At 39.3% G+C, this 24246-nt stretch overlaps 1 protein-coding gene across 1 annotated transcript; it reads left to right on the top strand.

Annotated features, from left to right (window-relative positions):
- Positions 1-9479: 9479 nt before the first annotated feature.
- LOC106409678 (UDP-glycosyltransferase 75D1) lies at positions 9480-12934 on the top strand. The gene has a single exon (XM_013850261.3). The coding sequence runs from the start codon at positions 11307-11309 to the stop codon at positions 12723-12725; it is 1419 nt and encodes a 472-aa protein (XP_013705715.1). The 5' UTR covers positions 9480-11306; the 3' UTR covers positions 12726-12934.
- Positions 12935-24246: the final 11312 nt, after the last annotated feature.

Below are 24246 nucleotides of genomic sequence, written 5' to 3'. Positions count from 1 at the left end.
CTAGAATAGACCTTGTAAAATCACAAGTGTTTTGTGAATGTATTTGTTAACGGTTATGTTATTTTAAGATATTATTTTTCGTAAATACAATACAATTTTTGTTGACTAATTTTTTCAGGTTTGTATTTATCTTTTGGACGTACAGATTCCTATTCCTAAATCCATATCTTATTTTTCCTTTTAATAGAATTGTTTCATTTTTCAGTTTAATTTATCTTTTGAATTGTTTCTTCGGTCACACAAAAAGATAAATTTGTGACAAACTTAAGTTCTAGGAGTATATTTTAATTTTGCCTCAGGGCCTACTAAATGTGTAAGCCGGCCCTGATAGTATGATTAGTAGATGTGAAAGCATTATTGATTGTATGAATTAATCACTGATGAGCTAGATAAATACTTTTATGCAATGAGATTTGGTTTCGGGATTTAGTAAACTTATCGAATTTGATCTTAATGCTTGTTTGAATTGATTGAATCTGATTGTTGTGCTTTGAATTTAGAACTGTTCTTCATAAACCCATGACATTGTTTGATCTGCAATTTTGATTTACTTGCAAATTTCCCCAAGTCTAGCACCTTTCTCCAAAACTTACAAGCTCTTTAATTTACTATTATTTATTGCATTAGATTCATTACTGTATAGCTTAATTCAATAAACTAAAATTTATTGCATGAACTGTGTCTCTATGGATTCAATTCCTAAGTGCTACATCACACTCTGAAATTGCAGAGTACCTCAAGGGTAAATTTGACCATATCATGTGTCAACAACTCACTCTATAAAATTAAGTTTTAGTCCAAGGTAGCAATGTTATGGAGAATGCATGCTTAATATTTACTTAAATTTTTAAGCGTGTTTTTCTAAGATTTTTATTCGGGGTATTTTAAATATCCTTATGTTGCAAATATTCTAAGGGAATGAGCAAAGAGAGTTGAGGATCTTTAAACAAAGTGATCTGCAGCTCCAAGAGGACTGGCTGATGTCTCTTAAATCTAGGGCTCAGCCCAAACCTTCGTGTTGAGCTACAATCTATAGTCGTTTTCAATCCATCTTGAAGAGTGATTTTTCCGCCATAATACATTTCTACCCAATAAGTATGGTCTTCTAGTAGGCAAGAACAGTTATAGTCCATGTTCGGAAACTCACTAGGCGCTGTACGTACGCTCGGGTAGCGCCTAGCAATTTATGAAATAATCGGAGATTAATCGGAAATTAATCGGAGATTAATCGGAAATTAATCGGGGATTAATTTTATGTGTTTTTATTATAGATATAATTAATGTGTAAAGTTTTCAAGAATTTACCATAGTCTAGTGGTTAGGGAGAATTTATTTCACCTAGATCACGCGGGTTCGAGTTGGTTAGGGGGAGTTTTGTTATGTTTTTTACATTTTTCTTTAATAAACGTTAATTTACGAAACTACCCCCGTCTTCTTCCTTTTACCTGTCGAGAACAAACCTTAATTTTGATGTTCTCTGTTTTTTTTCACGATTCTTACGCGTTTTCACTGTTATTTCTTATGTTTATGCTCAGTTATGATGGATTTGCAAAGAAAACTATAATTTTGAGCTTCCAATTTAGAAAAAAATTGAACTTTTGCGAAGGATCCGAGTTTTTGGGCGAATTGGGGCAAAACGCCACGGTGGCTCCCCGTTTATTCGCCGAGTAATCGGTCCCAGGCGGCGCGTTTTAGAACAAGGGTTATAGTATTGTCATCTGAGAACTCGAGCAAGGAGAGATGATGGGTAATGTATGATTCCCCATAATTTCTTGACGAGAAGTGTAGATTGAAATCATGGAGATCTCGAAATCCCAAACCACCCAAATCCTAAGGGATAAAATTCTTATCAATGCGATTTAATGAAGGCCTCTACAATCTTCTTTCAATTTTACTTTTCAGTTTCCCAACAATGCCTTTTGGGAGCAGAAACTCATCACTTATGACGGCACTACTTGAGCCACATATTTTATTTATACATCCTTTTATCCATTGGTAAGAAACCTTGTTGACCATCAATTGACTCGACCATTCATTCAATCATGTACAAAAGAGAATATTTTAACATGCAAACCACATATTTGTTCTGGTAGTCCTAGGTACATTCCCAAACCTTCTTTTGATGAGATGCCAAAGACTCCTTTCATTTTTCTTTTTTTTTCTTGAACCATTTTATTTCCAAACACAAGTGAAGATTTTATTGCATTCAAGCGTTGTTCTGGAGTCTTTCCGTAAGTATCCAAAATGTTTACTATCTCTATGCATTGGCTAACTCATGCTTGACAGAAAAGATGATGCAATCAACAAATAAAATATGAAATACCCTCGGGCTTACTCTCGCAATACGAAGTTACAAAATATGTTTGTTCTTCCGATCCTCTTGGAAAGGAGATAAGTTCCTCAGTGCACAAAATAAAAAGGAAAGGAGATAAGAAATCTCCTGTCTTAACCCCGTAGTCGGTAAAAGCCATCTACTAGGTCCTCCAATAAGGATGACCTGGTAGAAAGCTGAGGTGATACAGCTCATGAACAAATTAACTCATCTTTGTGCAAACCCCATCTTTAGCACCAAGGCTCTGATACAACTTCATTCAACTCTATCATATTTCTTTACTCATGTCAGTTTGCCATGAATTCTTCACTACAGTTTAGGTTGTCCGAACGGCATGGAAACCTTCTTTTTTTTTTTTTTTTTGTAAATGACTGGTACATCAGTTTAAATGGCACATTTACAAAATATTTTATAATTGTTGATAAATATACGCAGTATCAGTTTATTAATAAGCTATTCATATTAACACATTATCTATTTTTAAAATATCAAATATTTCAATAAAAATAAATAATTAAATTAATGATAATAATTATATTTTCATATTATTATTAAATATAAACCATTAATATATTTATAATAATATGTTTATTTTTGTATTTTTTCATATGCAAGTTATAACTTTTGAGGAGAAATATTTTATTTTATAGTGATTAATATTAAATTTAAAATATATATTTAGATTTATGTGTATATATTAGTGGTTAAGGAAAGGTTTTAAAGAATATTTAAGCTTAACATTTTTGTAAATACAAAATTATCATATATATTGTATTTTATTTTTATTTTTTAAAGATATATTATTTTATTTAACCATTCGCAACCTTACGCAATTCAAATTTTAGATCTTAGAAAGTAACTAGCTTTTAAATTTTATAAACTTTAACCGAGACAAAACGGGTACTCTCCTTTTGTTCCAAGTAGAGTTTCATTTTAACATATTTTTCTTGTTACACAAAAATATCATTTTAGATTTTTAATGCAATTTATAATTATTTGGCCATTATATTAATTCTAAACTGCATTGATCTTATAAATAATTTTATTTATCTCAAATATTATTGGTTAAATAGATGTAATTAATATGAAAATAAATACATTTTAATTATTCTTAATCTATATGAAATGTGTCAAAGTGATTTTTTTTTTTGATAAATCCTATCATCTATCCGGTTAGTCCCGGGAGGAACGAACTCAGTGCTAGAGAGTGGACTAGTGCTATAGAGTGGACTAGCCCGAAAGCATACCACACTGCCTGGCCCGAGTTTGAATACCTTCCGACTATTGTCAGGGGTGAACCGACTGTCTGTTACGATCCACCATATAAACCAATTAGGCCGAAGCCCAAGTCTACACTGGCCGAGAAATGATAATTTAGTTTTCACGGAGAATCAAACTCAATTGATGTGGATACACACCAAACTCCAGAAAATTACCATCAGGCTATCACTACTAGGTTCAAAGTGATTTTTTTTTCTGAAACGAAAAGAATGTTAGAAATATGAGAGAAGTGTTGTTGTGAAAGTTGTGTCTTTCTCATTAGCTCTCACTATCAATATATAGTGGAGGTTCCAAGGGTTTACAACAAAGGAGAGTATCTACACATTTATTACATATTGACCACAAATATCTAGACTTGGTCAAAGCTCATAAATGCTCCGGTTGAATGAGTCTTCATCTTGACTAGTCTTGGACGGATGAGACAAACCGGAGACGGGTGTAGACGGACCGGATAGTCGGGTCAGATGTAAACCTCCCTGATGGTTAATGGCAATCCACATATCCATATCATGGATTTATAACACTCCCCCTTGGATGCCATAACCATATCGGGCTTGTAATGTGCTAACGTTGCCTCATTAAAACCTCTCCCGGAAAACCCAAAACCCAATGTGGTAAAAAGGGAAACCAAGGACAGGAAAAAGAGTACAACACACATTACTCCCCCTGATTTGGACATCACTGAAGGTCCTTGAGTCTTCGCATGCCAATCTGCTGCGTGAGCTTCTGAATGTGCTGGTGGGAAGTGACTTGGTGAAGAGGTCGGCTGAGTTCTCACTTGACCGGATTTGAGTGACGCTGACCTCCTTGGCTTTCTGCAACTCATGTGTGAAGAAGAACTTGGGTAGTATATGTTTGGTTCGGTCACCTTTGATATACCCATCTTTGAGTTGAGCAATGCAGGCTGCATTATCCTCATATATGATGGTCGGACCATTGTCCTCGACCATTCCACTATCTGATCGGATGTGTTGAGTCATAGACCTCAACCATACACACTCACGACTTGCCTCATGCATGGCTAAGATTTCTGAGTGATTTGATGATGTGGCTGCTATAGTTTGTTTCATGGAACGCCATGATATTGCAGTACCACCATGAGTGAACACATATCCGGTTTGGGACCGAGCATGGTGTGGATCAGATAAGTAGCCTGCATCAGCAAAGCCTACTAAACCATCTTTGGTTTCATTGGTATAAAATAGACCCAAATCCTTAGTTCCTTGAAGGTAACGTAGGATATGTTTAATTCCATTCCAGTGCCTTTGGGTCGGACATGAACTAAAACGGGCTAGGAGACTCACGGCAAAACATATATCTGGTCTAGTGTGGCTAGCCAAATACAGTAACGCTCCTATGGCACTGAGGTAAGGCACTTCTGGACCCAGGACATTCTCATTCTCGTCCTTAGGACGAAATGGGTCAGTGTCCACTCCAAGGGACCTCACGACCATTGGGCTGGTCAATGGGTGAGCCTGGTCCATGTTAAATCTCTTGAGTACTTTTTCTGTATATGCCTTTTGATGCACAAGGATTCCTCCTTTTATGTACTCAAGTTGTAACCCCAAACAGACTTTAGTTTTACCTAGGTCTTTCATTTCAAACTCTTTCTTGAGATATTCAACTGTTTGGGCGATTTCCCCAGGGGTTCCAATGATGTTCAAATCATCAACATACACTGCTATGATAACAAATCCTTTGTTTGCAAACTTCTTTATAAAGATACATGGACTGATAGGGTCGTTCTTATAGCCAACTTTGGCAAGGTATTCGCTTAAGCGATTATACCACATTCGACCACTTTGCTTAAGTCCATATAAGGATTTGTTCAGCCTTATGCAGTGTTCTTCTCGAGAACCTTTATTAGCTTTGAGCTCAACACCCTCTGGTAATCTCATATATATTTCGTTATCCAGTGGACCATAAAGGTATGCGGTTACAACATCCATTAACCGCATATCCAAATTTTCTTTGATGGCCAGACTTATTAAAAATCGAAATGTAGTTGCATCCACCACAGGGGAGTATGTCTCCTCATAATCGATGCCTGGTATTTGTGAGAATCCTTGTGCAACAAGCCGTGCTTTGTATCTTACAATTTCACCATGTTCATTTCTTTTCCTCACAAATACCCACTTATATCCCACTGGTTTAACATTATAAGGTGTCCGGATAATCGATCCAAAGACATTCCTTTTCTTAAAAGATTCTAACTCCACGTTTATGGCTTCTTTCCATTTGAGCCAATCTGATCTTTGAGTGCACTCTAGTATAGACGTGGGTTCATGATCCTCATCTAAGTCCATAACATCAAGGGCTACTTGGTATGCAAATATATCATTGATGTCGACATCATTCCGGTTCCATCTTGTCCCAGACATTAAATAATTAATTGAGATCTCATCATTAGCACCTTCAGTACCATGAGGCTCGGCGTCCCGAGTCTCATTGGTTGGTACCTTAGGCATGGCCATTTCGGCCTTGTCTGGACAATCTATGACCTCGGTTTCTTTTGCACCTTTCTTTAGTTTCCGAGGTCTTTTATCTTTGGAACCAATTGGTCTACCACGCTTAAGACGTGCTTTAGACTCTGTAGCCACTTGATTGTGTCCATCTTGGACATCAATACTTATTGGTGCATTACAAGCTGGTATATAGGACTTAGTCACTCTTTTCGGGTCAGCAAAGGAATCAGGCAATTGATTAGCTAGCTTTTGCATATGAATTATTTTCTGGACCTCTAAATCACATGATTGAGTCCGAGGATCTTGCCATGATAAGGATGTTTGATTCCATACAATTTCTTTTCCCAGCTTGTTATTTTCTCCCCCTAATGTTGGGTACTCTGATTCATCAAAATGACAATCAGCATATCTGGCCTTAAATAAATCTCCAGTAGTAGGCTCAAGATATTTAATAATGGTTGGAGAATCAAAACCAACATATATTCCCATCCTCCTTTGAGGTCCCATTTTTGTTCTCTGTGGTGGTGCAATAGGGATGTACACAGAACATCCAAATATTTTGATATGGGATACGTCTGGCTCATGACCCGAGAGTAATTGGGATGGAGAATATTTATGTTCACTGGATGGCCTTATGCGTATTAATTCAGCAGCATGTAATACCGCATGTCCCCAAGCTGATACTGGTAGCTTCGACCTCATGAGTAATGGTCGAGCAATCAACTGGATTCTTTTAATGAAGGATTCGGCCAATCCATTCTGTGTATGTACATGTGCCACGGAGTGTTCCACACTTACCCCCATGGACATACAGTAATCATTAAAAGCTTGGGAACTGAATTCACTTGCATTGTCAAGACGTATAGTCTTTAGTGGAAAATCTGGAAAATGGGCTCGCAGTCTTATGATCTGTGCCAATAGTCTTGCCAATGCTAAGTTTCTAGATGATAATAGACAAACATGCGACCATCTGGTCGATGCGTCAATGAGGACCATAAAATATCGAAATGTCCCACAAGGTGGGTGTATTGGTCCACATATATCACCATGTATTCTTTCCAGAAAGTTTAATGTTTCCTTACTCACCTTTCCAGGTGATGGCCTTATTATTAATTTTCCTTGTGAGCATGGAATACATGTAATGCTCATAGGGATAGTTATCCTATCTTTCAAGGAATGGCCAGTTGAGCTCGAGATTATTTTGCGCATCATGGATCTGCCAGGATGGCCAAGCCTTTCATGCCATTGTTTAAAGGCTTCTCTGAACTCATTAGGAATTGAAGTGTTAGCCTCACTCGATTTTATATTGGCACAATAGAGGCCTATTGATATAGCAGGGATAGTCTCTAGGACTTTCTTATGGCCTTGGGCATTTTCATAAATCAAGAGGAATTCTTTCTTTCCCTCGCCCCTAGTTTCAACATGTAGATCATTCATGCGAATGTCTTTGAAACTTAACAGATTTCTCTTTGATTTAGGAGAATATAATGCATTAGAAATTTCTAAATGCGTGCCTTTAGGCATCACTAAGTGAGCCGGGCCATGGCCTTCAATAAGGCTGGCCGTGCCTGCTATAGTATTGATATTGGCACTCTTTAAAATGAGGTTAACAAAATATCTTTTGTCTTTTAATATAGTGTGACTTGATCCACTATCCACTACTAGCTGGTTCTTGTCTTCTTTCATTTCTGAAAAATAGACAAGAGTCAACACCTTAGATATTACATAAGGTTTAAAGTATGTTTTAATGGCTTTGTTTTATGTTCTTAATAATTTCGACTTTGTATAAGGCATATATATAAAGTAAAAACTTTATTTCATAAATAGAATTGCCAAAGTCATAGAACATAAAGCCAAATCAAGAATTCAAAATGCAAAGACAAAAGCAATATGATATCGAAATCTTCATATTCAGCCACTTGTAAGGAGGTCTGAAGTCTCAAAATCCTCATGACCATCTCTGCCATGGGCTTGATCATCCTCATGGTCCAGATCATTCTCATTATCATAATGGACGAAATTTGCCTCAGAGTTCTTGCCCTTTATGCTCTCCTGGTAGAGCTTAACAAGGTGTTGGGGAGTTTTGCATTTATTAGCCCAATGATTGGTCATCCCACAACGATAGCAAGCAGATTTGGTCGAGCTCGAGCCATGGGTTTTGAAGTCGGACTTATACCCACGGTTAGCTTGATGACCTCGGCTGTAGCCTCGGCCTCGGCTGTAGCCTCGGCCTCGGCTGCGACCAAGATGGTCTCGTGGTTGAAATCCACGGCCACGTGGTTGAAATCCACGGTTACGACCTTGCCATCTACCACGGCCTCTCATGCGACCATGGTATGACTCTCTTGGAGTCTCATCCTTTGGCTCTACGGCCGCATGTGCCTCAGGCAATGCTTTAGCACCAGGAGGCCTTAGCTCACTGTTCATCATGAGCAACTCATTGTTTTGCTCAGCTAGCAACAAACAAGAGATTAAGGCAGCATAAGTGGAGAAACCCTTCTCTCGGTACTGTTGCTGAAGCACAACATTGCTGGTGTGGAATGTGGAGAATGTTTTCTCCAACATATCAGCATCAGTAATAGTCTCACCACAAAGTTTCAACTTTGAGACTATTTTGAACAAAGCCGAGTTATACTCTTCCACAGACTTATAGTCTTGGATTCTCAGGTTTCTCCAATCATAAAGGGCTTTTGGCAATATCACAGTTTTCTGATGATTAAATCTGGTTTTCAACTCTGTCCAAAGTTCCAGAGGATTCTCAATTGTGAGATACTGGTCCTTGAGACCTTCAGCAAGGTGATGGCGAATGACAACAAGTGCCTTGTAATTATCCTTGTCTGATGGCTCAGTGCCTTCAGTGATAGTATCACCAAGGTTTCTGGACCTTAAGAGGATTTTGGTATCAAGCTCCCATTGGAGGTAATTATCTCCGGAGAGATTGAGGGAAGCATATTCAAGGTTGTTGATTTTCGACATCTGAATCAAATATCCATAAAGGAGTAAGGATTCATAATATAATTCAGGACTTGAATTTATATGCCAAGGAGATTGATGATTTATTATGCATTTTATTTTCAGAAAATATTTTATATGTATTAAGATAAAAATTTTGTCAATCAATGTGGATGGATTTAAAAATGCATCATGGACAAGACAAATAACTTTTATAATGTTCAAGATATTTGTAAACCAAAGTAGATTTTCAAAATCGGTTAAAACTTGGTTTATAATTTTGAATAAAGCAAATGTACTAAATTTTTAAATGGAAACCGATTTTGTCTAACTATATGCAAACAGTGTGAATCATTTAGATGCAAACAACATGAACCACTTCAGACGCACTAGTATCATCATTGCTAAAGCTATGCGAACATGTATGTTTGGTTTCAATTATGTGATACCTATGTCCAGTTTTAACAATATGATAGTTGGATGCATGCAAAGGTCAGTTCATGGATGATTCAAGTTCGATCTAATGATTTACTAAATGATACTATCAGGTATGCAAATGATCAGTTCATAATTTAATCATAGAATCAGGTTCAAGGATGAAACTAGATCAAGTTTTATTTTAACTAGCAAACTATGTGATCAAAATTCAGTATGATATAAAATCCAGATTTTATTCTACCTTATGACATATAAAGACTATGGCTTATAAAACTTTAGAAATAATTTTCAGTCAAAGATATGCTTTTAATAAAATCAAACAAGCATTTATAAAATCGATTATACATTTATAAAATCATAAAAGGTTTTTAAAACTTTGATAGTTACAAAATAAATATTAATAGTCAAGGATATGCAATGAATGATTTTAATTTCGATTTTATTGATGGGTTGACTGATTTTAGGAGATCTGGCCGAAAATGGCACAGCAAGGGATTGATGGAATTTTGTTTTGGCCAGATTATACACTTATGTTTATCACATCTGGTAAAATGGCCAAACAAAAGGATTGAATCAAAAAGGTTTAAGCTTTCTCTAATAATTTTATGATTCATAAGTTTTTATAAACAAGATTCATGTAGATCTTTAGGTATTTTGATAAGTTTATAAGTTTTTAGAGAAACATAGAACCTTTAGAGAATTTTAAGTTTTATGGATTCAAGATACTTTTAGAATCAAGTTTCATATGGATCATATGGATCATAGAAACAAGATCAATATTTTAAATCCATAGATTGTTTATAAGTTATGGATTCATATAGATCCTAGATTTGTTTCAGACATAATGGTGTTCTATAGATTTCAAGGTTTTGATTTGTTTACCTTTTTCACCACAAGAATCTGAGAGGACCACCGTGAGAGTTGGCCGGAATTTGAGAGAGAGAGGAGTTTTCCGGCGGAGAGAGAGAGGTGGCCTGGTGGAGAGGAGGCTGAGCGCCGGTGGAGCAAAGGCTGAGCACCGGAGGAGCTGGCCGGAAAGAGGATCGCCGGCTGAGAGAGATTTCTCAGGTGGAGAGCACAATCGTGCTGATAACGTGTTAGAAATATGAGAGAAGTGTTGTTGTGAAAGTTGTGTCTTTCTCATTAGCTCTCACTATCAATATATAGTGGAGGTTCCAAGGGTTTACAACAAAGGAGAGTATCTACACATTTATTACATATTGACCACAAATATCTAGACTTGGTCAAAGCTCATAAATGCTCCGGTTGAATGAGTCTTCATCTTGACTAGTCTTGGACGGATGAGACAAACCGGAGACGGGTGTAGACGGACCGGATAGTCGGGTCAGATGTAAACCTCCCTGATGGTTAATGGCAATCCACATATCCATATCATGGATTTATAACAAAGAATAGATAATTCTTTTTTTTTATGATTGTTGTAACGACAAATTATAATGGTAACTACAAAACCAATTAAGCCCTAAATTTATCGAATGGATTTGGAAATTATTGTCAAATAATGGCAAACAATTATAATTTTCACGGAAGTTGCATGTTCACATTCGTTTAATATCAATAACTTTGCAGGCCTGGACAAAATCATTTTAAATTGGGAATATATTTTAGAGAAAGATCACAAAATTACGTTGTCCAATGTACTAAGTGGGGTTGCACCTCTTCTTATTCTTCTTTGTTTTTAGTAGTACAATTTTTTCACATCTATAATCTCTATATAAATCTTAACTTGTGTATAGTCAGTCTTTCATAAACTACAAAAAAAAAAAAAAAAAAATCCTTAGCATTTGCACCCAAAAAACACCCAAAAAAACAAAGATATGGATAACAAAAATGATTCATCTAAATCACTTACCGGACCACACTTTCTGTTCGTGACATTTCCAGCACAAGGCCACATCAACCCATCTCTCGAACTCGCCAAGCGCCTCGCCGGAACAATAGCCGGAGTTAGAGTCACCTTCGCAGCCACAGACTCCGCCTATAACCGATGTATGCTCTCCAAAGAAAACGTCCCTGAAACATTAGTCTTCGCCACGTACTCCGAAGCCCACAAAGATGACATCAAATCATCTACATCCACCGACAGATCCCGCGAATATATGTCTGCTACGAGACGCCGTGGCAGAGAAACCCTAACCGAACTAATCGAAGATAACCGGCGTCAAAACCGGCCTTTTACCTGCGTGGTTTACACCATCTTCCTCCCTTGGGTCGCTGAGCTGGCTCGTGAGTTTCACATCCCTTCTGCCATTCTCTGGGTCCAGCCCGTAACTGTCTTCTCAATCTTCTACCACTACTTCAATGGCTACGCAGATGCAATCTCAGAGATGGCTAATAATGACCCTTCTGGTTCTATTAAGCTACCCTCCCTGCCACAGTTCCGTCTCCGAGATCTTCCCACAATAATATTCCGTCCAGACGCATATTCATTTCTTGTACCGGCGTATCAAGATCAGATAGATTCACTGAAGCAAGAGGAAAACCCTATGATCCTCGTGAATAGTTTCCAAGAGCTTGAAGAAGAAGCTCTCAGCGCAGTACTTGATAACTTCATGATTGTCCCCGTTGGTCCATTGATAACCACTAAGGCCGATGACTCTGGGGTTGACGATAAATACATCCAGTGGTTGGATGCAAAAACGGATTCGTCTGTAATTTATATTTCCTTCGGGACGCTTGCCGTGTTGAGCAAGAAACAGCTTGCAGAGGTCTGCGAGGCATTGATAGAGAGTCGGAGGCCGTTTCTGTGGGTGATTGCGGAAAAGTCGTTCAGAAGTATAGAAGATGAGGAAGAGAACGAAGGAGAGAGCATAAGGAGTTTCAGAGAAGAGCTCGATGAGATAGGAATGGTGGTTTCTTGGTGCAATCAGTTTAGCGTTTTGAAGCATAAATCAATAGGTTGTTTTGTGACGCATTGCGGGTGGAACTCGACGCTGGAGAGCTTGGTCGCCGGAGTTCCCGTGGTTGCATTTCCGCAGCGAATTGATCAGATGACGAACGCCAAGCTTCTAGAAGAGGCTTGGAGGACAGGTGTGAGAGTGATGGAAAAGAAGGAAGATGAAGAAGTTGTGGTGGAGAGTGAGGAGATACGGCGGTGCATTGAGGAAGTGATGGAGGAGAAGGCGGAGGAGTATAGGAGAAACGCGGCGAGGTGGAGAGATATAGCGGACGAGGCGGTGAGAGAAGGAGGATCTTCCTTTAATCATCTCAAAGCTTTTGTCGATGAGCACATGTGAGATTCTATCTTGAAGAATTCAATTCTGTGATTTCCTTTTAGTTTCCAAATTTATTATCGTCGGTTATGTTTTAAACTATTCGGTTTCTTCCTGGGATGAAATGTATTTTTTGGGTAAAATGTTAAGATTGGGATGAAATGTTTACGCCATATGGTATAAACTACTATGGATGTTTGATTGTTGATTTTAAATATGTTGAAACTTAAATATTTGGAAGATGTGAGAAAAAAAAAGAGATACACGCATGACATGATCTGAGATTTCATATTAGACAATTTGGAAGCCATACGACTAGAGTGTTGGAATGAAAAGTTTTATAAAGATGGAGAAAGTGTTTAAAGTGTTTGAAGAGAAAGAAATTTTGTGAAGAATAAAGATTTTATAACTTAGAAGAAGATTTTTATTACTTGTTACAAGCTTTGTTTATTTTTTGGTGATTCAAAATGAAAGGGGAGTGGAGGTATTTATAGCCTCCAAAATACAAAATATCTTACATATTTTAATCATAAATCTAGAGAATTCTACCATAATATCTAAGATTTTTTTATTATAATTATCTAGATAATTCTATGAGAATATCTAGATTTTTATTCTAAAGAGGTGGAGGATGATTCTAGATATTGGACTAAGTTTGGACTAAAATGATTAGTAAATTATTAGCCCAAAATGTGATCCAAATCAAGTTTAACTTTCAACACCCCCTCTTAAACTTGATTTGGTTACTCCTAGCAAACTCCTCATCTTGATAAAGTCTTCTCGCTTGAGTGGCTTGGTGAAGATATCAGCTACTTGATCATTTGTCTTCACATACTCTAACTGCACATCCATCTTGGTAACACATTCTCTAATGTAGTGATAACGAGTATCGATGTGCTTACTCCGATCATGGAAGACTGGATTCTTCGCCAATGCTATTGCCGACCTGTTATCCACAAAGATCTTTGTTGGCTCCTCTTGTGGTAGGTTCAACTCCTTTAGCAAGTTTCGTAACCAAATGGCATGGCAAACACATGAAGTAGCTGCCACATACTCCGCTTCACAAGTAGAAAGAGTGACAATTGGTTGCTTCTTTGACATCCATGTGAAAGCGGTTTCTCCAATGAAAAACACGAAGCCACTTGTGCTTTTCCGGTCATCTACGTCTCCACCCCAATCGCTATCGCTATATCCAACAAGCTTGTAATCGTCAGAAATAGAGTAATACAAGCCAAAGTTGATTGTACCTTTGATATAGCGTAGGATCCTCTTGGCTGCCTTGAAATGAGTTGTTGTTGGATGCTCCATGTATCGACTCACAACTCCAACTGCGTGTAGGATGTCGGGCCTTGTGCACGTTAGATATCGTAAGCTTCCAACCAAACTCTTAAAAAGTGTTGGATCCACACTCTCTCCTTCTTCTTCCTTTGATAACTTGACTCCACATTCCATTGGCGTGCAAACTGGATTTGAGTCATCCATCTTGAACTTCTTAAGCACCTCTTTAGCATAGCCTTCTTGAGTAATGAAGATTCTATTCTCTTCTTGCTTTACTTCAATGCCAAGGTAGTATGACATCAATCCAATGTCGGTCATCTCGAACTCCTTTGTCATCTCCATCTTGAAATCTTCAAACATAATCGGATTGTTGCCCGTGAATATCAAGTCATCAACATATAAGCATGCAATCAATATATCATTGTTTTGAGTTTTGATATAAAGTGCATGCTCATATGGACACTTGATGAAGCCTTTCTCCTTGAAGTACTTATCAATCCGAGTGTTCCATGCTCTTGGTGCTTGCTTTAATCCATAAAGCGCCTTCTTCAGCCTTAAGACTTTGTCTTCTTCTCCTTCAACCATGTAGCCTTGTGGTTGCTCAATGTAGACTTCTTCCTCAAGGTCTCCATTTAAGAAGGCTGATTTGACATCCATTTGATGTATCCTCCAACTCTTTTGGGCTGCCAATGAAATGATTAGTCTAACCGTTTCTAAGCGAGCAACTGGAGCAAATACCTCATCATAGTCGATCCCGGCTCTTTGACTATAGCCTTTTGCCACCAATCTTGCCTTGTACCTTTCAACTTCTCCTTTAGAGTTCTTCTTTGCCTTGTACACCCACTTCACACCAATTGCCTTGTGTCCATTTGGAAGTGAAGCTAACTCCCATGTATCATTCTTTTGAATCGACTTGATTTCCTCATCCATTGCACTTCTCCATGACTTCTTTTCTTGGGCTTCTTCAAAGTTCATAGGCTCGCAATCCGCAAATAGACAAAATAGAGTAAGATTGTCTTGATTTTCGGTTACCTCGTAGATGTCTTGTACACTTCTAAAACGTGGAGTCCTTTCACTTGAGCTTTCATCTCCTTGAGAACTTGTTGTTGGTGAAGTTGGTGGTGTAGCTGGCTCTTCTCTCGGTTGCTCCACATTCTCTTCTTCAAAGGATGGAAAGAAGTTGTAGTCTTCATTATTTGATCTCCAATCCCATTCTCCTTCTTCATCAAAGATGACATTCCGACTAATGATTGTCTTCTTTGTTTCAGGATTGTAGAGCTTGTAGCCTTTGGAGTTAGCGTCATACCCAATGAAGATGTACTTCTCACTTTTATCATCTAGTTTGCTCCGCTTCTCGTCTGGAACATGAGCGTGAGCAATGCTTCCAAAGACTCTTAGGTGTGAGACTCCAGGCTTCCTTCCGCTCCAAGCTTCTTGTGGTGTTTTTTCTAAAACACTCTTTGTTGGAGAACGGTTTGATATATAAACCGCACAAGCAACTGCTTCTGCCCACAACTCCTTTGGTAGCTTCTTACTCTTGAGCATGCTTCTTGCCATCTCAAGTATTGTCCTATTCTTTCTTTCCGCTACTCCATTTTGTTGAGGGGTTCTTGGCACCGTCAACTGTCTTCGAATGCCATTATCTTCACAATACTTCAGAAACTCCTTGGACATGAATTCTCCTCCTCGATCTGATCTCATGGACTTGATCTTAAGACCACTTTCCTTCTCAACATGGGCTTTGAACTTTTTGAAATTTTCAAACACTTCTGATTTTTGATTCAAAAAGTAAACCCATGTTTTTCTTGAAAAGTCATCAATAAAGAGAAGAAAGTAGTTACTCTTACCAAGTGAACTTGGTTTGATTGGCCCACATACATCTGTATGTATGAGTTCTAGTGGCTTTCTTGCTCTTGTCTCCGACTCCTTTGGAAAACTCATCTTGAATTGCTTTCCAAGTAAGCAACCTTCACACACTTGATTTGGATGATTGATACAAGGTAATCCTTTCACCATTTCTTTCTTGGAAAGTAGCTCTAAGCCTCCGAAGTTGAGATGACCAAATCGAAGATGCCAAAGCCAAGATTCCTCCTTGTAGCACATCTTGAGACATCGTGCAATGTCATTTTGAATGTTTAGGACAAACATTCTATTGCTTGACATTGGCACCTTTGTGATGAGATTATTTGCATTATCTCTTAAAGAAAGGCTATTATATTTTAGTCGAATGTCATAACCTTTCTCTAAGAGTTGTCCTAGGCTCAAGATGTTGGTCTTCATGCTTGGAATGTAGTAAACGTTGGAAATAAATTGATGATCTCCATTCTTCAAGCGGATGAGAAAATTTCCTTTACCTTTCACTTCCATCCTCGATTCATCTCCTAAAGCCACATCAGTTTTCACCGATTCATCAAGCTCCACGAACATGCGTTTATTTCCACACATGTGGTTGCTTGCACCACTATCAAGGTACCACTTGTGAACCTCATTTGGTTCATCCTTCTTGTAAGCCATCAATAGCATATCTTCTTCTTTACTCCTTTCTTCAACATAGTTGGACTTCTCTTCAACTCTATTCTTTTTTGGAGTTTTGCACTCAGAAGCATAATGTCCAAATTTTCCACAACTATAGCATTTGATGCTTGATTTATCGTACCTTGATTTTGGGTTTCCTCTTCCACGATCTCTTGATGAATTCTCTCCTCTTTGGTTGAAGTTGTCTTCATATGGTCTCCAACCTCGTCCATTTACACCACAACCTCGTCCTCGGAAATGACCGCCACCACGTCTTAGATTGCTTCGGCCACTTTCTTCCTTGTGATCAATTCTCATCTTGAGAACTTGCTCCACAATATCTTCTTTCTTCTTCTTCTTTTCTTCATAAGCTTGTAGTGATCCAAGAAGTTGCTCCATTGTCATAGTCTCCAAGTCTTTTGTCTCTTCAATAATGGTGACGATATGCTCGAATTTTGAATCCAATGATCTAAGAACTTTCTCCATGATTCTCACCTCATCTAACTTCTCACCATTTCTTTTTAGGTTATTAGTAACCGTCAATACTCTTGAGAAGTAATCTGAGATGAGTTCTCCTTCCTTCATTTGTAATGCTTCAAATTCTCCTCTTAGAGTTTGAAGACGTACCTTCTTAACTTGTTCCGCTCCCTTGTAAGATGTCTGAAGCTTCTCCCATGCTTCTTTGGATGTCTTTGCTCCAGCAACCTTCTCAAATGTATCTTCATCTAATCCTTGATGGATTAGACAGAGAGCCTTCTTGTCTCTCTTCCTTGAATCTCTCAAACCATCCTTTTGTGTTTGAGATAAACCACCATCATTCTCCGGTTCAACGAAGCCTTTCTCGACTATCTCCCACACATCATGTGCTCCTAAGATAGCCATCATCCTAAGACTCCAATTGTCATAGTTGCTCTTAGTGAGCAATGGAACTTGGAAGGGAACACCATTATTTGCCATCTTCAAAAGGAACTTGTGGCTCTGATACCACTTTGTTGGAATGAAAAGTTTTATAAAGATGGAGAAAGTGTTTAAAGTGTTTGAAGAGAAAGAAATTTTGTGAAGAATAAAGATTTTATAACTTAGAAGAAAATTTTTATTACTTGTTACAAGCTTTGTTTATTTCTTGGTGATTCAAAATGAAAGGGGAGTGGAGGTATTTATAGCCTCCAAAATACAAAATATCTTACATATTTTAATCATAAATCTAGAGAATTCTACCATAATATCTAAGATTTTTTTATTATAATTATCTAGATAATTCTATGAGAATATCTAGATTTTTATTCTAAGGAGGTGGAGGATGATTCTAGATATTGGACTAAGTTTGGACTAAAATGATTAGTAAATTATTAGCCCAAAATGTGATCCAAATCAAGTTTAACTTTCAACATAGAGCGAATGTTTTATCCGACTGTACCCAAAACCAACCATTGATACACTATATATACACAAATGATAACAAAGTGTCAGTTTCTTGGCCTTACTTGTTGACCAAGAAAACAAAGAAACTGAATATTCGGAGTGTATAATCTTACGTGTAACAGAGGAAGCAAACTCTCAGTGAATGTTGCGAGTGATCAATCCCTCTAGGGCAGTCAGCAGTTGTCAAGTAGAGAGCTACGCGATTCCTTTCTTTAGTTCAGAAATCCGTTTTCCATCCTAATTCTTCTCTTTTTGTCTTCTTTTGCATATTTCGAGAAACTGTTCTCCTTATTACTTATGGAGGTAACCCTTCTTCTATAGTGGTTGAGAAATCGTCAATTTATGAGTATAATTAGTAATAAATTACCATACCAAAGTAGATATTTCACTGCAAGAAAACATAGGAGACTTTGACAGAATTTCTGACTGCAAAACATCTTTTGAAATTTTTTTTATGAACCGTCTCCGCCATGCTTAACATCCATGCACCACCATCTTCTGTCATCGTTCGCCGTAACTGCCATCGACAGTGATTTTTTTGGTAAGCTACTGTTTTTCTTTACTGCCGGTGACCGTCCCGAATGACTAGCTGGTGACTCGGTCAACTCTCTGAGTCAGCGAGTCAACTCGGTGACTCTGACAACCGGTTGGGTTATTGTGGTTTGGTCTAGTCAAGCTAAACTGGCCGGTTCGATTGGATTTTGGTTCGGTTAGGCTAAACCGACTGATTCAATTGGATTTTGGTTTGGTTTGGCTAACCCAATTGGTTCAATTCAATTGGGTTTGGTAAGGGTTTACCAATTTGGTTTGATCCGGTTTGACTAATTTTATAGGTTTGATTATTTGACCGTTGACCTTTAACTTTTTCTATTGACTTTGACCAAAGCATCAGGAGTCCGGTTTTGTCGTTTGAAAACCGTTATGCTTAATTTTTTGTCTTGGTTTCAGATTTGGAGTTTGTTTGAGCAACAAGAGTGCGTAGACATCACTTTCGATATTCCTAAGGTGAGGGTTATTCTTGAATTTTTCGTTGTACGGCCTATGATTTCGAATAAGTATAGTTTATTTTACCTAGGGTTCAACCCGCGGACCCGAAAACAGATGAACAAAGTAATTTAAATACATTTTAAATATTTAATTTATTTTTAGCTAAAAATAACATTAACTTCAACTATTTTCTCTTCACTTTTATTATTTTTATTATTCTGTTTAGAAATCATTTGTTTCACTATAAAAAAATCACGAAAATGTAAATGTATTACCTTTTTCAATATTAGTTATACTTAAATTTTGATGATAGATAAAATAAATTAGCTAAAACTGTATTTATTGGATTCAACATGAAAAATGTGGATCATTTTTTCTTTTATATGTTTGTTTATTGAATTTAGTGACACATTTAAAGATATATATTTTTTTTAAGAAATTGCTAATTTAAAAATGCAAAAAAAATAGCTGATTCATTAGAAAATAATTTTAGGTTAGATAGGCAGCATGAAAATCTAATTTTTTTATAAAAAGTTTTCATTAATGAAAAAACTATACATAAACAAGGAAAGACAATGAACTGAAGAACATGAGACCAAATCAGCTTAACCAATCCCAAACAAGGAGAAATATAAACCAATGCATAAAGGCTTTAATTAAGGATACGGATACCACAAGATAGCCAAATACCAAATCAAGGATCTGGAAGAACAATGGAACACCTCGAGCTGCACCTTTACGGCAAGAGCTGTCACACGGCAAGAGATGAGGAACAGACAGAGCTGGCGGCAAAAGAAGAGGCACATACTAGAACTTAAGCCTCTCCAGAGCAATCCAAAGCAAAGCATCCTTCCCCAAACACCGAACGGCTGAAACATAAGAGCCCAAAGGGTGGAACTTCAACTCCAGTTTGTCTCCTTGTGAGAATATGAGATGTAGCAGAAGCTTAGTTTCTGAAAAATGAAGAGAGAGAGAGAGAGAGAGAGAGAGAGAGAGAGAATAATTTCTTTGATTAATTTGTTGTCTTACAAGTGATTTAAATACACATGGGAGAAGTATTACACAAAGATTAAACTAGAGAGAAGAGGTTTGATGTGACAGATCCAAGATTCAAATTCAAACTCCAACGGTCCAATGGATAAGTTGTCATGGATGGGTTGACGTGGAAATGTCTTGTTGTGGATGGGTTTATGTGGATATTCATGACAATACTCCTTGTCATTTATTTCTTCATGTCAACACTCTTCCCCTCAAGCTTGACCATAGAGACTGGTCAAGCTTGGAAACCATGAAGCATTCCTTCATTAAAACCTTAGCTAGGAAAAACCACTTGGGATAAAAAAAAACAAGCCAAGGAAAAAGAGTATAACACTTCATGGCAAGAGGATCAGTGACATGTGAGGTCTATGAGTCCAAGTTTTGAATGGACGAACTCACAGACTTTGGTGATGGCTGCCTTTGTGAAGATGTCAGCCAGTTAATCTTCACTTCTTGTGTAACAAGGTAGAATAAACTTCTGCTCCACAGCTTGTCTCACCTTATGACAATCTACTTCAATGTGTTTAGTCCTCTCATGGAAAACTGAGTTGTTGGCAATATGTATAGCAGCTTGATTGTCACAGTGCATAGTGATTGGTGTTGATGTCTCTATGCCCAAATCTCTCAGGAGGTTTCTGATCCACATGACTTCACTTGTAAGCTTCCTCATCGCCCTATACTCTGCTTCAGCACTTGAACATGATACCACCTTTTGTTTCTTGCTCTTCCAAGTAACTAAGTTGCCTCCAATAAAGGTGCAGTAGCCTGTTGTGGATCTCTTATCCACCCTATCACCAGCCTAATATGCATCACAGTATCCCACAATCTATGTGCTCTTGTTGCATCCCATCCAGACACCTTGGCCAGGAGCTTCCTTTAAGTATCTCATGATCCTCTCCACCATATTCCAATGGTGAACCTTGGGAGATTGCATATGCTGGCTGACTTGGTTTACGGCAACGCAGATGTCTGGTCTTGTAATGGATAGTTGTGGGAACCGAAATTCGCACTGTCGATTTCCGTTTAAATTAGGAAAGTAGGAGAACCCTAGTTTCCCAGAGGTCCCGGATATCTGCTAATACCACACGCTAAGCAATCAGAACACGAGATAACAACGATAAATTATATGAAATCGTAAAAACAGAGCAAAGAGAAGTCTTATTCCGAATTTGCGTATGAGAGTTTACAACAAGGTATAAGTCTGGGCTCGAGAGCTGTCGGCGAGATTCCTAGTTCTAACAACCCTAAGACGGCTAAACCTAATTGAGTCGCAGCTCGAATAACAAAAACAGAAAGTTGCCTAATTGCCCTAAGTGCTAAGTTTGCTCTGAAAAAGTCTCCCCCATGCTTCTCGCCTAGGGCTCCTTATATACTGGCTCCTAGGTCGGTTTGCGCTTTTCCTCTTCTGCCCTTAAGCCTTCATAGCGTAAAAATTGAGATATTCCATTTTTTCCGATCTTCGTAATTATCTTCAAGATTTCGTATTTATCTGCGGAAACTTGACATTTATCTTTCCTTGTGAACCAAGCGTAAACCGCCATGCGGCTTACGGGCTGTCGGTTAAGAAATCGTAAGTTGGGCCTTGAGTCATGTCTTAGGTCCCTTTGGGCCGTCTTCTGACTCGAAGCGTTTATTACGGCTTCTTTCGATAAAGAACGAACTTTCCGCAGTTTTTACCGTAAAGTTTGATCGATGACTTAGAATGGCGGGAAACATGAAATGGGTTCGCTACGGTCTTCAGGAGATAGCATCGAAGGGTAGACGAGAATGCATGGACTAATTGTTGTATCGATGTTTCGTAACAGCTCGGTTGCTACGTAGCGACCGAGCGGAACGGACGCTCGGTCGCTACGCAGCGACCGAGCTTTCGCTCGGGATTGATCGCTACGTAGCAAAGCGATAGACCGGAACGGACGCTCGGTCGTTACGTAGCGACCAAGCAAAACGAACGCTCGGTCTCTACGTAGCGACCGAGCGTAACGAACGCTCGGTCGCTACGTAGCGACCGAGATTCGGCTCGAGCTCGGTCGCTAAGCTTTGGCTTGAGCTCGGTCGTTACGTAGCGACCGAGCGGAACGGACTCTCGGTCGCTACGTAGCGACCGAGCGTTCGTTTTGCTTGGTCGCTACGTAGCGACCGAGCGGAACGAACGCTCCGTCGCTATGTAGTGACCGAGCGGAACGAACGCTCCGTCGCTACGTAGCGACCGAGCGGAACGAACGCTCGGTCGCTACGAGCGGAACGAACGCTCGGTCGCTACGAGCAGAACAAATGCTCCGTCGCTACGTAGCGACCGAGCGGAACGAACGCTCGGTCACTACAAGCGTAACGAACGCTCAGTCGCTACGTAGCGACCGAGCTTCGGCTCGAGCGCGGTCGCTATGTAGCGACCGGACAGTGTGCATGTGCGGTAGTAGCGTAATGACCGAGCTTGGTTCGTCCGTGTTCCGATCGTCATACTCGGACCTATCCGTAACTGGTCTGGGTATGTTTCCGATGGCTTATGTTCGATCTAAATAGAATTCGAACGAAGCTTTATCTCGGAAACATACGCTGCGACGTTCTCTTGACCGAGCATGATTTGTTGCGAAAAGACATACTTGTATTTTGCGGGGATTTGGACGTTAACTTCGTCGTAACCGTTTTCGACCCCAACAGTTAGCCCCCCAGCTCGTTAGGATCGTGGATTTCTAGTGAGATTCCAACGTGCGGTATGGCGAATTCGGACGAGAATGGTGTATTTGGGCGAAGTTCGTGTCCGAAAATCCGTAAATAAATAGTAATTTCTCTTGCCTATAAGAAGGGAGGTAACTTCTTCACAACCTTTACACTTACTCATTCTCATTGAGAGGTTTCTTGAAAAATTCCTTCTACTTTTTTTTCTTTCACTCTATCATTTCCTTCTTGATTAAAAAAGAAAACACGAGATGTCGAGTAAGAAGAGGAGTTCGAAGAAAGGGTCCTTGCCCGCGAACGTTTCTGAAGAGCTCCTTGTGCCAAAGATAGAATTTGTTCCTCATTCGGTAGACCCGGCCGAGAACGAGGCATGGTGGGTGGCGTGTTATGGTTCGATCACGCCTCCCAAAGAGAAATCATTCCCGGTCATGAACTGTCGCCCGGTCGAGGAAGGTGCACCAAGTAGGAGTACTAGCGAATTCCTCGAGATCATGCGGTCGTTCTATCAGATTTCGGATGCGGTGGAGTTCCGGGTTCCTCGTCAAGAAGAGCGCGCTAGTAGTCCCCCGGAGGGTTACTTTACTTGTTACGAAGCATTCGTAGTGCACTGTCGCTTGTGGTTCCCGATTCCCAAAATTATCGTCCTAGTGTTAGATCATTTCGAGGTGGCGATAAGCCAACTGAATCCCCTTGGCATCCAGCACCTCATTGGAGTCCTGATCCTGAGCTACGAGCATGGTCTCTCCCTTACCATCGATCACTTCGAAGCGCTTCTTAGGTTACAGATCATCAAGGATACGGACATGTACAGACTGGTCCCTCGGAACTTCATGTCAGTGGTTAAGGGGTTTACTTCTAACTTCAACTCGTGGAAGAAGTTTTTCTTCTTCGTCCGTGTAGACGCTGCGTCTGTTGAAAAGAGTTGTATCCCATTGTTCCGGAGGTTGCTGAACGATCGTCCCTTCATCAATCCTCTTGCTTCGTTTCCTGAGGACATTATCGCGGTGAGGGATCTGCTCAGGAACGGTCCTTTTTTCTGGACTTCCTTTACGCCGAAGAGAGTTCGAAAGGCGTTGAGGTTTGTGCATCCTAGTCCTGCTTTGGGCGGGGAAACAGGGAGTGATTCCGAGCCCGATGACCAAGGTCCCGACGTTGCTCCCACGGTCGCGACGGGGCTGAATTCTTCGAAGGGGAAAGATATTGACCTCGGTGACCTGGAGTTTTCTGTGGACGATTGCATGCTTCCAGGATGGGATCCAGACCTTGCTTTCGGCGATGGAAGCGGTACGAGCGAGGTCGCTGGTCTTCCCTCGGGCTTCGATGCTCCTCCGGCTACGAACGAGTTGGGGAGGCCGAATGTCATCGCGGAAGGATCTCGTATCATCAACGGGGTATAAGCTTTAAGAATTTTGACGATCATTTTAAGTATATATATATATTATTTTTTTATGCTTATAACGTGTCAATCGGTTTTACAGGGCTTGAACTTGCTTGGATGGGCCATTGAGGCGAGCCATAGAGAGGCCATGATCTATCGCTTTAAAGGGGAGAAGGTGGAAAAGGATCTTGCTCGCATGCGAGACGAGATGTTGGCGCGAGATGCTCAACTCGCTCGTGATCATGCGAGGGC

Source organism: Brassica napus, chromosome C8, assembly GCF_020379485.1.
Source record: "Brassica napus cultivar Da-Ae chromosome C8, Da-Ae, whole genome shotgun sequence".
Lineage (NCBI taxonomy): Eukaryota > Viridiplantae > Streptophyta > Magnoliopsida > Brassicales > Brassicaceae > Brassica > Brassica napus.
Note: the sequence above shows the minus strand (reverse complement) of the source record. Positions and strands in the feature narration are given on the sequence as shown.